Raw genomic sequence first — 15,662 nt, forward strand, 5'->3', positions numbered from 1 at the left:
ATAGTTGACCGTACTCTTAATAGTTGCTAATTGGAAACATTAAGTCATTAAATTATGAGCCGCTCATTTTCTAATAATGCCTCCATGCATGTTAGCCCAACTGAGAGCTGGGTATCGCACACAAACAAACTAACCAGAGACCTGTTTCAGTGTGATGGTCTCTCAAGGTTCTCCCTTGTCTGTGCTAATATGGAGTTGAAAGTGTTTGAAGGAGGAGGAAAGTTAGGCCCTTAAAGGAAGCATGTAGTTTGCAAATGATCACTGCAATGAAAAAGGTCTCAATAATTGATTTGCCTAAGTGGATACCAATATGAATAAAAGAGTTCTAACTCAAAAAGCTTTCAAAACAGCATGATACCCCAGCAGGCAGGCTATCTATAATATTAGGCAGTGAATAAAGGGTCCAGGAGATGATGATCACCTCAACATTCCCATTTCAATGTCACCGTTAATGGGCTCTTTCTAATTTTATTCCAGAACCTGCACCTACCAATAATTCTCACATTAGGGATTTCTTGGTGTAGTTGAAGGAGTTTGATGAAAAAACCATGTATCTGTATTTGTGTGTGGCAATAGGTGGATATGTTCTCAGTATGGATGTAAATGTATTTTACAGGTTGAATCACTCTGTAAAATATTTTTGTCAAATACCTTATTCTGATATTACTTACATTTAGATTTAAATGCATACTTTCCTAGGGAAACATATTATCTTTTACTGTTGTCTCAGTGGGTGGCAGGCATTCAAATGCTGTTTTTCCAAGTCAGAGGAATTAAGGACCCAAAGGCGATGAAAATTGATGTACAGAAAGAGTGACAACAATAAGTCACGCTATGATGTGTAGGAAAGTAGAAAGCATCCCTACCAATCTTTAAAATGTTTGGCTGAGAGCTGTAGCTGGGTGGCAGGAGAAACTGATTAACCGTCTACTCCTTAGAAGATTCCTCTGACCTACAATCTGGCTAATACTATGAGGCACACAGTATTTAATAGTTGTTCATCTCAGAAAAAATTAGTTATTGTAGGAGTATCACTGATAGATTATGGCTTTCAGGAAGCCTGGGGAATAGAACCTGAAGTTCTATTCTAGTTCACTTTCTTTCCTTTGTGTTTTGCCAGCCTTTGTTGGACGTCTTAGTGAGCAGGTTAAGTGAGCAGAAGATGAGCTAAATGAATGGGAAGAGGAGACATGAACATCTTGCAAAATTAAATGCCCCGTCGAGATACTTGTCCATTTAGCAGCTTCAGTCGCTTAGCACTGGACCTCATCCTGTGGGGCATGCAGAAGCAATATAAGAACTGGCCTCCCCACCCCCAGAATCAACATCTAATTAGAGTTACAACATGAGAACACAGGCAGTAATTGAACAACAGAGGCAGAAAGTGCCATGATGCAGGTGCTGAACAAATGGCTAGGAAAGGACAGAGAAGGGGCCAAGTGTTGTTTGGATGGTCACAGAAAGCTCCTGGGAGGGGCCTGGGCTGGGCTTTTGGGACAGGGAGGTTAAGGTTAGCAGAGGCCACCCGAAGGAGCAACATTCCAGAATGAGCTGGTTTTGAGTTAGAAATGTAGCAGAGTGCCTCAGAGGGTAGTTGGAAGCTGGTCTGGGTGAAGAGAATTAATGTGGGAGAATTATGACAGATGTGGTTAAAAAGGCAGGAGTGGCCAGATTACAAATTTTCATGGAATTCAGGTCAAGAGTCTGGATTTCATAATTTAGCAAATGGCATGATGGAATCTACACAGTGTGAGTAGCTGGGAAGCAGTATTTAAAACAGAATGGAGAGGGGACGGGTATTTGTATACACAAGGAGTGCAATGCGCACCACCCGAAGGATGACATATTTGAAACATGGACTTGGGCGAGGGGACCAAGGGCAACATACGTAACCTAAACATCTGTACCCCCATAATATGCTGAAATAAAAGAAAAAGAAAAAAAAGAATGGAGAAAAAGTTGAAAGCAAGAAGACCAGCTGGGAGGCAGTTGTCTGAGGTTACAAATGATGGAAATACCTGGATTGGGATGGTGCAGCTGAGAAGTGGTGAAGGATTAACTTCATCTTGCAGAGGAAGAAGGCTTAGAGAGTGAACAGGAAGTGCCAGTGTACTGACTTTGCACGGAGGGTTTGCAGAGAGGATAGTGGAGTTCTCGGGGGGCGGGGGCAGTGCAGGGAGAGAAGGAAGAGTTTGAACTAGATTATAGGGAAGATGAGTTTGATTTCAGACAGGTTAACTCAGACATAATGGTTGTACTTCAAAGCATTGTCATGAACACATCTGAAGTCACAGACTGGAATTCAGTGAGGAGCTAAGGCATATCCAAGAATCTGTCCCATTCATCGGGGAAAAAAATTAGTTTAGACTGAGACCAGTAGAGGGGCCACCACCTAACCATGAGGGCTAACTGCTATTTAGTTGGAATTCTAATATCTTAGATAAAATTTAATAAGATTCGAATTCTAGCTACTTGATATGAATGCAAATGATGATAAAGCTTTCAGGGACAGATGAGAGACAAGAGCAGCACCCTGATATTATGTCACCGAAGCAGAGATTCAAGTCCTTTGGTGAAGCATCACTCATAGTACTTTTAAAATGTTAGATATTTTAAGATTACAGACAGCTTATCTAATCCAATTTATCTACCTATTGTTGAGATTACTTAAATTGCATTTAATTGTGTTTTCATTGCTTTCTCATTTCTTCCTTCTAGAGTGAACTTATCTCTTGTTATATTCAGACACTTAGCTTAAATTACCTTCATTAGTGGTACCATTGGTCCAATGGCCCGATATTCTTACTAACAGCCTTTTGTTACATAAATGAGTGAGAACACGTGTGCTTGTTACAATTAAAAGCTGAGTGTTAGGTAATGTCTATTCCAGAGAATAATTAGCAAATGTGTAGGGTAATGTTCTCTGATACATGTAATGGATAATTAAGTGTTAGTTCAAAAATACTTCAGGATTTGATAACCAGTACCTTAAGGAAGAGTGTTGATTGAGCTTGGTCTCCACTGTCTACAAATTTCAAATGTTACTGAAAATTGAGTAAATTTTCATTTGCTCATAAAAATTAATAGCCTGATCAAGGCAGAACATAATACTCAAAAGCGATGCTTAGTTAGCCTTGACAACAAAAGTACAGGCATCAGATATCAAGTTGCTAGTACTTTTTTATCATACTGTAAACACTGTGTTCTTTTTTTTAATTGACATTCTTCTGTATTCTGTGGTTTTATCTTCTCAGTCAAGTCTCAGAACCGAATAATATCCACTAATGATTTGCCAGTCAGTTATTATGGTTATGCTGATAACTTCTATTCCCAATTTATTTGTTTAACAGATAACTTTTGTTTCCATTAGATAATGTTAGTACTTCAGGTTTTGTTTGTTTAACTTGGAAAAGTTGATAACCTGATAGTTGACCGTACTCTTAATAGTTGCTAATTGGAAACATTAAGTCATTAAATTATGAGCCGCTCATTTTCTAATAATGCCTCCATGCATGTTAGCCCAACTGAGAGCTGGGTATCGCACACAAACAAACTAACCAGAGACCTGTTTCAGTGTGATGGTCTCTCAAGGTTCTCCCTTGTCTGTGCTAATATGGAGTTGAAAGTGTTTGAAGGAGGAGGAAAGTTAGGCCCTTAAAGGAAGCATGTAGTTTGCAAATGATCACTGCAATGAAAAAGGTCTCAATAATTGATTTGCCTAAGTGGATACCAATATGAATAAAAGAGTTCTAACTCAAAAAGCTTTCAAAACAGCATGATACCCCAGCAGGCAGGCTATCTATAATATTAGGCAGTGAATAAAGGGTCCAGGAGATGATGATCACCTCAACATTCCCATTTCAATGTCACCATTAATGGGCTCTTTCTAATTTTATTCCAGAACCTGCACCTACCAATAATTCTCACATTAGGGATTTCTTGGTGTAGTTGAAGGAGTTTGATGAAAAAACCATGTATCTGTATTTGTGTGTGGCAATAGGTGGATATGTTCTCAGTATGGATGTAAATGTATTTTACAGGTTGAATCACTCTGTAAAATATTTTTGTCAAATACCTTATTCTGATATTACTTACATTTAGATTTAAATGCATACTTTCCTAGGGAAACATATTATCTTTTACTGTTGTCTCAGTGGGTGGCAGGCATTCAAATGCTGTTTTTCCAAGTCAGAGGAATTAAGGACCCAAAGGCGATGAAAATTGATGTACAGAAAGAGTGACAACAATAAGTCACGCTATGATGTGTAGGAAAGTAGAAAGCATCCCTACCAATCTTTAAAATGTTTGGCTGAGAGCTGTAGCTGGGTGGCAGGAGAAACTGATTAACCGTCTACTCCTTAGAAGATTCCTCTGACCTACAATCTGGCTAATACTATGAGGCACACAGTATTTAATAGTTGTTCATCTCAGAAAAAATTAGTTATTGTAGGAGTATCACTGATAGATTATGGCTTTCAGGAAGCCTGGGGAATAGAACCTGAAGTTCTATTCTAGTTCACTTTCTTTCCTTTGTGTTTTGCCAGCCTTTGTTGGACGTCTTAGTGAGCAGGTTAAGTGAGCAGAAGATGAGCTAAATGAATGGGAAGAGGAGACATGAACATCTTGCAAAATTAAATGCCCCGTCGAGATACTTGTCCATTTAGCAGCTTCAGTCGCTTAGCACTGGACCTCATCCTGTGGGGCATGCAGAAGCAATATAAGAACTGGCCTCCCCACCCCCAGAATCAACATCTAATTAGAGTTACAACATGAGAACACAGGCAGTAATTGAACAACAGAGGCAGAAAGTGCCATGATGCAGGTGCTGAACAAATGGCTAGGAAAGGACAGAGAAGGGGCCAAGTGTTGTTTGGATGGTCACAGAAAGCTCCTGGGAGGGGCCTGGGCTGGGCTTTTGGGACAGGGAGGTTAAGGTTAGCAGAGGCCACCCGAAGGAGCAACATTCCAGAATGAGCTGGTTTTGAGTTAGAAATGTAGCAGAGTGCCTCAGAGGGTAGTTGGAAGCTGGTCTGGGTGAAGAGAATTAATGTGGGAGAATTATGACAGATGTGGTTAAAAAGGCAGGAGTGGCCAGATTACAAATTTTCATGGAATTCAGGTCAAGAGTCTGGATTTCATAATTTAGCAAATGGCATGATGGAATCTACACAGTGTGAGTAGCTGGGAAGCAGTATTTAAAACAGAATGGAGAGGGGACGGGTATTTGTATACACAAGGAGTGCAATGCGCACCACCCGAAGGATGACATATTTGAAACATGGACTTGTGGGGGGGACCAAGGGCAACATACGTAACCTAAACATCTGTACCCCCATAATATGCTGAAATAAAAGAAAAAGAAAAAAAAGAATGGAGAAAAAGTTGAAAGCAAGAAGACCAGCTGGGAGGCAGTTGTCTGAGGTTACAAATGATGGAAATACCTGGATTGGGATGGTGCAGCTGAGAAGTGGTGAAGGATTAACTTCATCTTGCAGAGGAAGAAGGCTTAGAGAGTGAACAGGAAGGGCCAGTGTACTGACTTTGCACGGAGGGTTTGCAGAGAGGATAGTGGAGTTCTCGGGGGGCGGGGGCAGTGCAGGGAGAGAAGGAAGAGTTTGAACTAGATTATAGGGAAGATGAGTTTGATTTCAGACAGGTTAACTCAGACATAATGGTTGTACTTCAAAGCATTGTCATGAACACATCTGAAGTCACAGACTGGAATTCAGTGAGGAGCTAAGGCATATCCAAGAATCTGTCCCATTCATCGGGGAAAAAAATTAGTTTAGACTGAGGCCAGTAGAGGGGCCACCACCTAACCATGAGGGCTAACTGCTATTTAGTTGAAATTCTAATATCTTAGATAAAATTTAATAAGATTCGAATTCTAGCTACTTGATATGAATGCAAATGATGATAAAGCTTTCAGGGACAGATGAGAGACAAGAGCAGCACCCTGATATTATGTCACCGAAGCAGAGATTCAAGTCCTTTGGTGAAGCATCACTCATAGTACTTTTAAAATGTTAGATATTTTAAGATTAAAGACAGCTTATCTAATCCAATTTATCTACCTATTGTTGAGATTACTTAAATTGCATTTAATTGTGTTTTCATTGCTTTCTCATTTCTTCCTTCTAGAGTGAACTTATCTCTTGTTATATTCAGACACTTAGCTTAAATTACCTTCATTAGAAATCTTGGAAAAATAGAATCTTTTATTTCTTTATGACTAAAATAGTCTCAAAGAGAGAATCGAAGATGGACACTTAGAAAACAGTTCAAGGAGAAAATTCTAATACCCGCCAGAAGTGATGAGCAGAGTGAGAGCTTCTGGTGTGAGTTCTCACAGGCATGGGATAAGGGATCCTGGCACCGTATTTTCTGCCAACGACAGAGCTAGGTGTGTACCATTCACTTTGTTAAATTAGAGATGGCATCCTCTCCTCTCTCTAACAGTGGTATATAACAGGCTAAAGAAAATGAAAATATACCAGTCCTATTGCATGGCAGTAATGACTTGGGCTGATTGTAAAATTAGTTCTAATGGCATGTATCGCTATATTTTAAGATAAAAATATACTGTGAATGTACAATGAAATAGAAAAGAAACTTGATTATCAACAAGTATATACTTCAAGGTAGAGGAAAAGTAAACATGGAGGACGTTCATGACAAAACAAATGTGTCGTGAATGTATCAGTGTGTATATTATGAGGGCTCCAGGGCCCATGATTCTAAGAATAACTGAACTCCCTCCAAATTCCTTTGGCCAGTCTGCTTGGGCGGTGTCTGGGAATCTCCTCAATAAGGCACTGCCATTCTTAGGTACCGCTAGAAAAGCTTCCTGGTGAGAGTATTAACTTTGGAAGAATTCTGTGGCTCTCAAGTCAAGCCACAGAATTCTTCTGTGCACCTACCGCTCTTCTTCAGGTACTTCTACAGGCACCTGTACAACTCAGCCTGCTGATACCATGGGGCCATTGCAATGTAAACGGAAGGCATGGTTAAATACTTTCTCCCAGTATTTATTCTCCCCTTTCTTCATATAATAGATTATTCAGTTGGGCTATGTCTGCCCAGAAAAAAGACTACATTTTCCAGCCTCCCTTGAAGTTCAGTACAGCTACATGACCAAGTTCTGGCCAGTGGAATATAAGCAAAAGTATGATAATGATTTGGGCTGAAAAGAGGCAGAATATATTAGAAGATTATATGAACTCATTCTCAGTTGGCTTAGCCCACTTTCACCTCATCATTGGTTGTAGAAAACTTCTTGTAACAGTGCAGATTAGGGCTAAGTGCAAGTGACAGAACCCCCAAAGCCATTGGCTTAAATAAGGATAGACAGTTATTTTGCTTTCCCATAAAATCTAGGAATTAATCAGCCCAAGGCTGGAGGGAAGGGCAGGTCATCTCTATTACATGAAATCTTTAGTGACCCAGGTTCCTTTAAGCTCATGCTCTGTCATCCTGAAGGTGAGACTTTCTTCCTCAGGCACAAGATGGTAGTTCTCACATTCCAGACAGCAGAATATAATAAAGAACCATAAAGAAGGACAAAGGCGTATGCCCACTGTCTTGTTAGGAAAGATCCCAGAAGCTGCCTTACTATATTTTTGCTTATATTCCACTGGCCAGAACTTGTTCATGTAGCTGTACTGAACTTCAAGGGAGGCTGGGAAATGTAGTCTTTTTTTCTGGGCAAACGTAACCCAGAATAATCTGAATAATCTATTATATGAATGAAGGGGAGAATAAATACTGGGAGAAGGTATTTAACCATGCCTTCCCTTTACATTGCAATGGCCCCATGGTAGCGGCAGGTTGAGCTGTACAGGTGCCTGCAGAGGTACCTGAAGGAGAGGGGTAGGTGCAGAGTAGAGCAGCAGGAGCTAAGAGCATGCACCTAGAGTCACACTACCTGGGTTGGATTCCAGGTTTTTCTCAGATATAAAGGGGAAACAATTAGTACCTTTCTCTTAGAGTTGTTGTGATTACTAATTGAAATACTGAATATAACACATTAAGCATGATATCTAACACTTCAGAACCATTTGATAAATGTTATTAGCTCTTATTAACAGTAAAATGAAAAGATTTTGAGCACCCACATATGTATATATAACTATTCTGTGTATCCCTACAACTTGGAGGATATATTTATTTTATTTTCTAGATCTGATAAGATACAGAGTATTTTTTGTTTCTAATTGAATTTTCCCCCCTTTGAAAATAAGCTAGCATGTGCATGGTTGGTGGAGGGTGGTTCCTAACAAATTATATGAGTAACTTTTAAAAATTTTCTGTGGATTCTACATGTTTCATTGACACCATCCTGCAGGCTCTTACTTCTTCATACTAGTTTCGAAGCGAAGCATATTTTTACATTAAGAATTTACCGGATCCCCCTTTCTACTGATGTAACGAAGTGGGAATTGGGCACATCACAAGGAGAAGGCCATCCTTGGATGGATGGGATTCAAAGATGACAACGTGGAGTGGGTATGCTGTGTTGGCCTAGAAAAGGATAGAAAGCTCTGAATTGCAAAACTAATGTCAATCAAAATGTATGAGTTTGGTTTGTTCTTCATTTAGAAATGTTGATAGAAAGACTATACTTTCAGGGATCATTTCTATAGTGTGTTACTAGAAATGGTGATAGAAAAGAAGTGGGTAAAAAACGAAGCCTGATGTTCCAACATTGATGTCACAATTTTCTTTTGATTACAGACAATAAAATAGTTGTATTAAGATTTTTTTTGCCAATACTTAAATGCTCTTTTGCTTTTCTTTTTCTTTCTTTCTCTAAGCCCCTTCTTTGTTCTGTGGCTTTTCTTTTGTAACTCCTCCAGACTACAGCTTTGTTCCCCCTTCTTCCACTCCTTTCTGGTCAGGTACTGCTTTACTGCTTTTATGTGTCTCTTCAACTTGCTTCTGTTTGCAAATAAAATATTTTGACTTCTGTGTATGGCTCCTCATATAGACGCATCTCCTCACAGACGGTCCCTCGAGTTCCATCACCACCATGCACTTTACTCTTCTCTGTCATAAAGTCATCGTTTGTCATGACATTTCATGTCCCGGTTTCTGCGTGTGTGCTCATGCCATGTATTTTAGTGAGACGTTTTATAGTGTGTCTGTTGGGAGAGGTGGGAGAGGGATGGGGGTTTGGAAGTATAAAGGGGGCTGAAGTGCTCCCTTCATCCCCCTTTAAAAACTAAAATCATTTTGTTTTCTTGAGGACCAATAATTTTAGTTGAGAAAAGCCAGTGTCTGTGTGTTTCCATTAAGAAAATAAATAGAATCAATCTTTGTCTCCAAATATAAGAGTAAAATCTGGTCCACATTTGCTTGAAAGGATGACTGGTGCCCATCAGTTCTCCCCTCTTCAGTTTGTGCAGAGGCATTTTGGTCTTGATTTCTGTCAGTAGCCGGAGAGTATAATGGCTGTTTATGTGACATTTAAGGGAGGACATTATGACTAGGTAAAAAGTATGTTTTAAAAAATTAACCTGCAAGTCCCAATAAAATCGTAGAATTTAGAACTAAAGAGACCTTGGAAGTCATCTAGTACAAATGTTTCATTTTATAGTTGAGAAAAATGTGGCCTAGAGGTGTTAAGAGACCTGCGCAAGGTCACACAGTTAAGTTGATGATTGGGCTTTTCCATCACAGGGGTGTTTTTATGTGCACTGACTTTAAGAGTAGTGTGCCCCAGCAATGAGACAGTTTTCAGTAAGAAAACTATTAAAGTGGTTTGTGTCCTGAACAGTAAAATAAAATGGCCTATTTTCACTCCCTTTACAGTTCTGAAATCTACAGCATTGCCATTCGTTTATCTTATGATCGACACCTGGAGACTAAAAAATTTCTGTCATTACAAAGGCATGAATAATAGGCCAGAGATCCCTGTCACCAAGTGGGCAAGCTCTTCCAGAGTAACACGGGTCATAACTTCACTGCCTGGGCACTGGGAACTGTTAAAAACACAGATGGGTGGCGTTTCCCATTTGTCTCTTTTTCTTACGCTTAAGTTCCTTTGCCATTTAAGATTTATAAAGTCCCACCAATCTCAGATGAGTGATTCTCAGAATCACTGAACATATAATTGAAAATACTTTATAATCCCAAAGAGCAACAGGTAGAGGAGTTAATGTGAAATGTGTTATGAAACACTAGAGACTAACTATCATGTACAGCTTGAATACAGTTTTCCTTTCAGAACAAGGGTGGGCAGAGACAGGGAAAAAGTTAGTTTCTCTTTTACCATCCAAAAAAGAAAAAAATGAACAAAGGAGGTGAACACCTTGACATCTTGTTTTTGATTAGATACTTCAGTAAAGGTTTTCTGTAAGGCATTATTTGTTTGAAAGGAAGAGGATACATGGATGGTGTTTGTGTGTTCTTTCTGGACCTGATTCATGCTTCTTCACATAAGTGGAATTATATAATAGAACAATAACTGAGTTTTTCCCCAAATAGTTTTAACATAAAAAGCCTAGTTAGGGGAAGGCACCACTTAACCAGAAATGATGACATGGATTTGACAGGAGACTTTCATCAGAGTTGTTTTGAGTATTGGTCAAAGAAGTTACTAGATAAAAACATAAAGCCTTATCTTCAAGGTGCTAGTTAGAAATACATTACTGTGCCATCCATAGGAAATTTATGCCAAAGTTATTTTAGAATCCATCTCCTCAGATAGTAACTTAGATATTAACCAGTTTTTTATTTTTTTTTTTAACAAAGTCTAGTCCCTATTTTGAAGTTCTTAGGAAGAATGCGAAAAAAGAACAGTGGTTCTTTAAATGTTATGAAATGAATTTGCCTACATTTGATTGAATTGAAACAGCAATTCTGCTGCTTTCAAGGTCCTCTGCCATTATCGCTGGTCTGTAACGAAATCATGACTGTGCATTTGATAGCATCAGTAACATTCATCTGATTAGATTCTTATGGTTGTTAACCAACTTCAAACCAACCCTGACTCCCCATCATTTTCTTACAGTATTGAGTCCAAAAGTGCTAGGCATTGCCATCGCTCGGTATGACTTTTGTGCAAGAGATATGCGAGAATTGTCCTTGTTGAAAGGAGACGTGGTGAAGATCTACACAAAGATGAGTGCAAATGGCTGGTGGAGAGGAGAAGTAAACGGCAGGGTGAGTTGTCCTCTCCATGTGGTGGTGCGCGTGAAGGAAGGGAATTGGGCAGGAGTTGCCACTCATTGTGGTGCCGGGGAGAAGCCCCTGGGCCATGTTGCAGCCTTCAGCCCACAGACCCCTGGCCTCTGGAGACTGCACCTTACCGATACCAGCCACCCTCTAGAAATGTGTTGAATGAATATGATAGTGACATAAATACAGTTCACCAGGCAAGTTGGTGGCTTTCTCTTTGGAAAAGAGTTGAGCACTTCAGTTCTTTTTACACTGAAGCCTTAGAGCACAAACTTTATGTGTATTGTAAAATATCTATAAGAGCTGCTGATCTAAATTGGTGAGAATGGGGCATAGTACCTCTGTCTTATTATCCTGTTACACGGCAGAAATAGGAATCATTATGCAGTAGAGTCCCCAGTATTACATTTAATTTGCATATTTATTTGTGTGCTAGTGGATTAGTACACTGTTTAAGCTTATTTTATTCCTCTTTCTCTATCATTCACTCTATTAGGGGCTTCTAAGCAGTTAAACCAATCTTCTTTACCTACAACGGGCATAAAACCCTAGCTTAATTTGGGTGTTATGAAAACAAAATACTCTGTAGAATTCTTTGAAGTGCCAGATAACAAGTCATGTTACAATGTTGGTTGCTTTTCTTTTTTAGGTGGGCTGGTTTCCATCCACATATGTGGAAGAGGATGAATAAATTCCAATCCAGCATTGCACCCTGCACCAAAATGTCAGAGAAGGGATAAACAGAAGCCTGCACAGCATTGTGAATTAACCGAAGTGTTTAAAAAGCTGCATTTCTGGCTGTTCCACATCCTCCCTCCTTAACTCCTCCTAAGTCTTAATGCTGGGATTTCTAAAGATGCTGGTACTGACAGATTAATGGCTTGCCTAGAGCTGTGCGAGAAACAGCCTGCCAGTCTGTCATTGTCAGGGACCAGGGCAAAGCCAAAAGCTGCTCTTCCCCAAAGAGCTCTGCACACACATTGGTTATGTTTCTCCTTACTTCATCTGGTCAGATACCACAACTGCCAGCCATTAGTAAGTGTTTAATGCATATTTACTTTATTCTCGCATGCCATTCACCAGAATTTTTGATGGCACAAAGAAGCAGAAGTTTAATTTTGCTTTTCCCAGTATGAAGAAATATTAGAGTTCCACCATTTGGGCAGCTTACTGGAAAGATCCAGCGTTACTTGTCTTAAATTGTCCAACAAGGTGACTCATACCCAGCAAACACTTTTACCCCCAGAGCAGATTTTACTCATGATAAAATATAAAAGGCAAATAAATGCCCAGGTTTGCATCATAAGTGATACATCCCTGAAGGGTTTTAATTATTCATTTGATGCCCTGATTATATTTGCAAACTTCCTTATGAAAAGTGAAAAAAAACACATAACAGAGTGTCTTCATATTAAATCTTCCTAGCCTTCATGATTTCATAGGTTATTTTGGCATTGTAGACTTTATGAAATAATCTTGACTGGGTATATTATGGGTCGTTACCAATTACCTGAGTAAGGTAGCATTGTTTACAGAAACAGATCAAGGGCTATCATTCATGTAAGCCATTTTACAGTGGCAGTATCTATTAACACATGCCTTTCCCTGCTCTCTCATGGCCCAAAAAAGACCTGGGATATATTAATATTTTCTGATTCCCACATTTTCTTGGAGCACAAACAACTTTTCTGCGGATTTTTTAAGGAAAGCCCAACAGGGTCCTTTATGCATTTCTGGGACAGAAGGAGGGTTTTGGGCTTTTGTGGGCTTCAGCGCCTCTCAGTCTAGCCCTCTGCAGCCCTTTCCGGGAGCGCATTAACTGGAGGGGAAACCAGCGTCACGGCGCGCTTGTTTTAGCAGGCGTCTCCTTTTCTGTGTGAAGAGTCTAGTCATGTTCTTCCTGGGACGCACACAGTCCCTAGTCAAGACAGTCAGGTCCAGTCACTAACTCGGCCCGCGCCTGATGAAGTATTTCCTCCAAAGCAGAAGTCGTGTTCTGACAAGATTCAGAGAAAGAGTTTTGTGTTTGGGAAAAACGAAAATTATAAGCATTAACATAATAAGACTGAGCTAGAAGCATTCAGTTTTGAAATTCTAGATTATCTCTGAGATGAGGTGGGTGTGCCTGGCCTCTCTCCAAGCCACCTGGGTGCCGAGCGTGACGATCAGTGGATGCACCCCCTGCTAGAGCCCTTCCTGGGCTAGGACTGTTCATCTAGCATAGATTCAAGACCTTTACCTCAGAATTATGTAAGCTGTGATTGTGTTTTAGAAAAATTATTTGCGAAAATCAGTTAAGTTTTTGTATATGTGTAAATGATTATGAAAATGTATTTTATAAAATGTTCTGTACAGTAAAGTTACACCCCTAAGGTGCACTGTTGGTGTGGATTCTTTCCCATAAAGTCTTATCTGCGACTCCGCGTCTCGGGAATGTTTTGTCTGTTACCGTCAGCCAATGTTGTTATGGAGAGAGCAGCTTCACACAAATGGAAACACTCCTGTGTGCACAGTATTGTAGCATGTATTGTTTATTTTAGTCAATAGACTCCCTGTATAAATGGTGTTTGATCTTCCTGTTGCATTTCATGGGCCTGGGGGTTTCCTAGCAGAGGATAGTAGAACCCTTTTTGTGACATTACCAATGACATCTTTGTCTATGTTTAGTACTTTGTATTGGAAACTTTAAATGCTGCGGATTTGTGTAGAGTTCTAATACCAAAGACAGAAGTAACTGTTTTCCATATACTTTGTCTTGCCTGTATGCAGCCCTGTGTAATATGGTGGTAAATTAGAGTGGCATTTCACTTTGTAATATTTTGTAAATATGTCAATACAATAAATAGTTACTACTCATGATAAATTGATTTCTCAAGAATTGAATAGTCTTTTTATTGAATGATTCCCTAACTCACATATGCCAGCCTCATAATTAACATGGGGACACAAGCCCTAATTTTGGCCAGGTTTACTTCAGGGTGCTGCCTAAGCTATGAACAGTGAACTCTAAAATAAACTCAGTAGTCGCAAATAGCATCTAATGATATGTGTACAATGTGTCACACACTGTTCTTAGTGCTTCATGTGACCAACAACCACCCCAGAAGGTAGAACCCTGTACTATCTCCATTTTCAGATGAGGAATCTGGGATCTATCAAGAAATCGCTACTTTCCCGAGGCCATACAGCTGGTAAGTGTCAGAGCTGGGCTCCGACTTGGGCAGTCGGGCACCAGAGCCTGAATAACCACTACCCCACCCTGCCACACTTCATAGGGCAAGAGAGAGATTGGGTATATTTTTAGGCTTCCATAGCCAAGAAGAAACTATTTGACATTGAATAGTGGTTTAAACAATTGAAGAATACGGAATTCAGAAATATTCCACTACTCCTGCTTCCTAAAAGAAAACTCCAAACAGATACTGCCTAAAGAGATTGGTGTCCGACTGAGTTGTGCTTTTTCTATTTTGATTCAGCTTTTGCACTAGAAAATAATGACTACTAAGCCAGAGAGACTCGGAGTCAAGTTTCCTTTGGCGGAGCAAGCCTGCAGGTAATTCACAGGGTGGAAGCTGTCATAAAGCGGGGTGGGGGGAAGCATATTCCTTCTAAGGACCAGGAAAGGCCAGTTCCACAGTAGGAGCCTCTGCTTGACTTCATCAACACAACCGTGCTCAGAAATAGCAAATTCCCCCATTGTCATTATGATACAGTGTGTTATATGGCCCTCCGTTTATTTGAGAAGCCAATTCCATTGGTGTCTTTATCGCTTCTCTTAGACATTAATATTTATGTGACTTTTAGAGCTTGTATCAGATCATCACAATCCTCACCACTGTCAACTGTGGTGAGAATTGCCCCCCTTAATTTGTTAGTTAACATGAAAATTTAACCTTTGCAACATTGAAGTATTTTGTCTTCCGTCAAGTGACTGAAGTCAAATGTGTTAGTAGTTAGTCTTGAGGCATCCTACTTTGTTCCACTTGATTTGACAGCTGCATAGGAGAGTGGAAAAGGCCTGGCCCCAGAAGTCAGACTGACTATCTGGGTTCATATCTCATCAGGGCCTCTGCTGGTCAACATGATAACAACACCTTCTTCGTAGACTGGTGTGAGACTCAACTGAGATCATACGTGTAAAGTGGAATATATATAAAGGGGAACTGCGCCCGGCTTGTACAGAGCCATTTTTGTCATCATCATTGCTGTCATCGTCAGATGGATTTACTGACAAATTTGGGTAGTTGCTGTCTTAATCTTTGCATTCCTTTAGCATAATTAAGGCTCATTTATTGGATTAAGTAGAGAAACTCTTCAGATTCTAAATTAGCCTCTCTAGGAAGGAAATTAAGAACTATTTGGTGTTACAGAAAGAAGGAGAGTTTTAGCATCAGTCAGCCCTGGGTTCAAACCCCAGCTCTGCCACTGACTTTTCTGAGCATCAATTTCCTCTTCTGTAATAAAGGCATAATTAAAAGTGCTCG

At 39.9% G+C, this 15,662-nt stretch overlaps 1 protein-coding gene across 1 annotated transcript in view; it reads left to right on the plus strand.

Annotated features, from left to right (window-relative positions):
* VAV3 (vav 3 guanine nucleotide exchange factor) overlaps positions 1-14,030 on the plus strand; it is a 508,157-nt gene extending 494,127 nt beyond the window's left edge. Inside the window, exons 25-27 of the mRNA XM_012648507.1 lie at positions 8,814-8,897; positions 11,012-11,163; positions 11,828-14,030. Coding sequence (XP_012503961.1) covers positions 8,814-8,897; positions 11,012-11,163; positions 11,828-11,869 — 278 coding nt within the window. The 3' untranslated portion in view covers positions 11,870-14,030. The remainder of the gene's footprint in view (positions 1-8,813; positions 8,898-11,011; positions 11,164-11,827) is intronic.
* Positions 14,031-15,662: the final 1,632 nt, after the last annotated feature.

The sequence above is a fragment of the Propithecus coquereli genome, unplaced genomic scaffold (assembly GCF_000956105.1).
Source record: "Propithecus coquereli isolate 6110/MARCELLA unplaced genomic scaffold, Pcoq_1.0 Scaffold289, whole genome shotgun sequence".
Taxonomy (NCBI): Eukaryota; Metazoa; Chordata; class Mammalia; order Primates; family Indriidae; genus Propithecus; species Propithecus coquereli.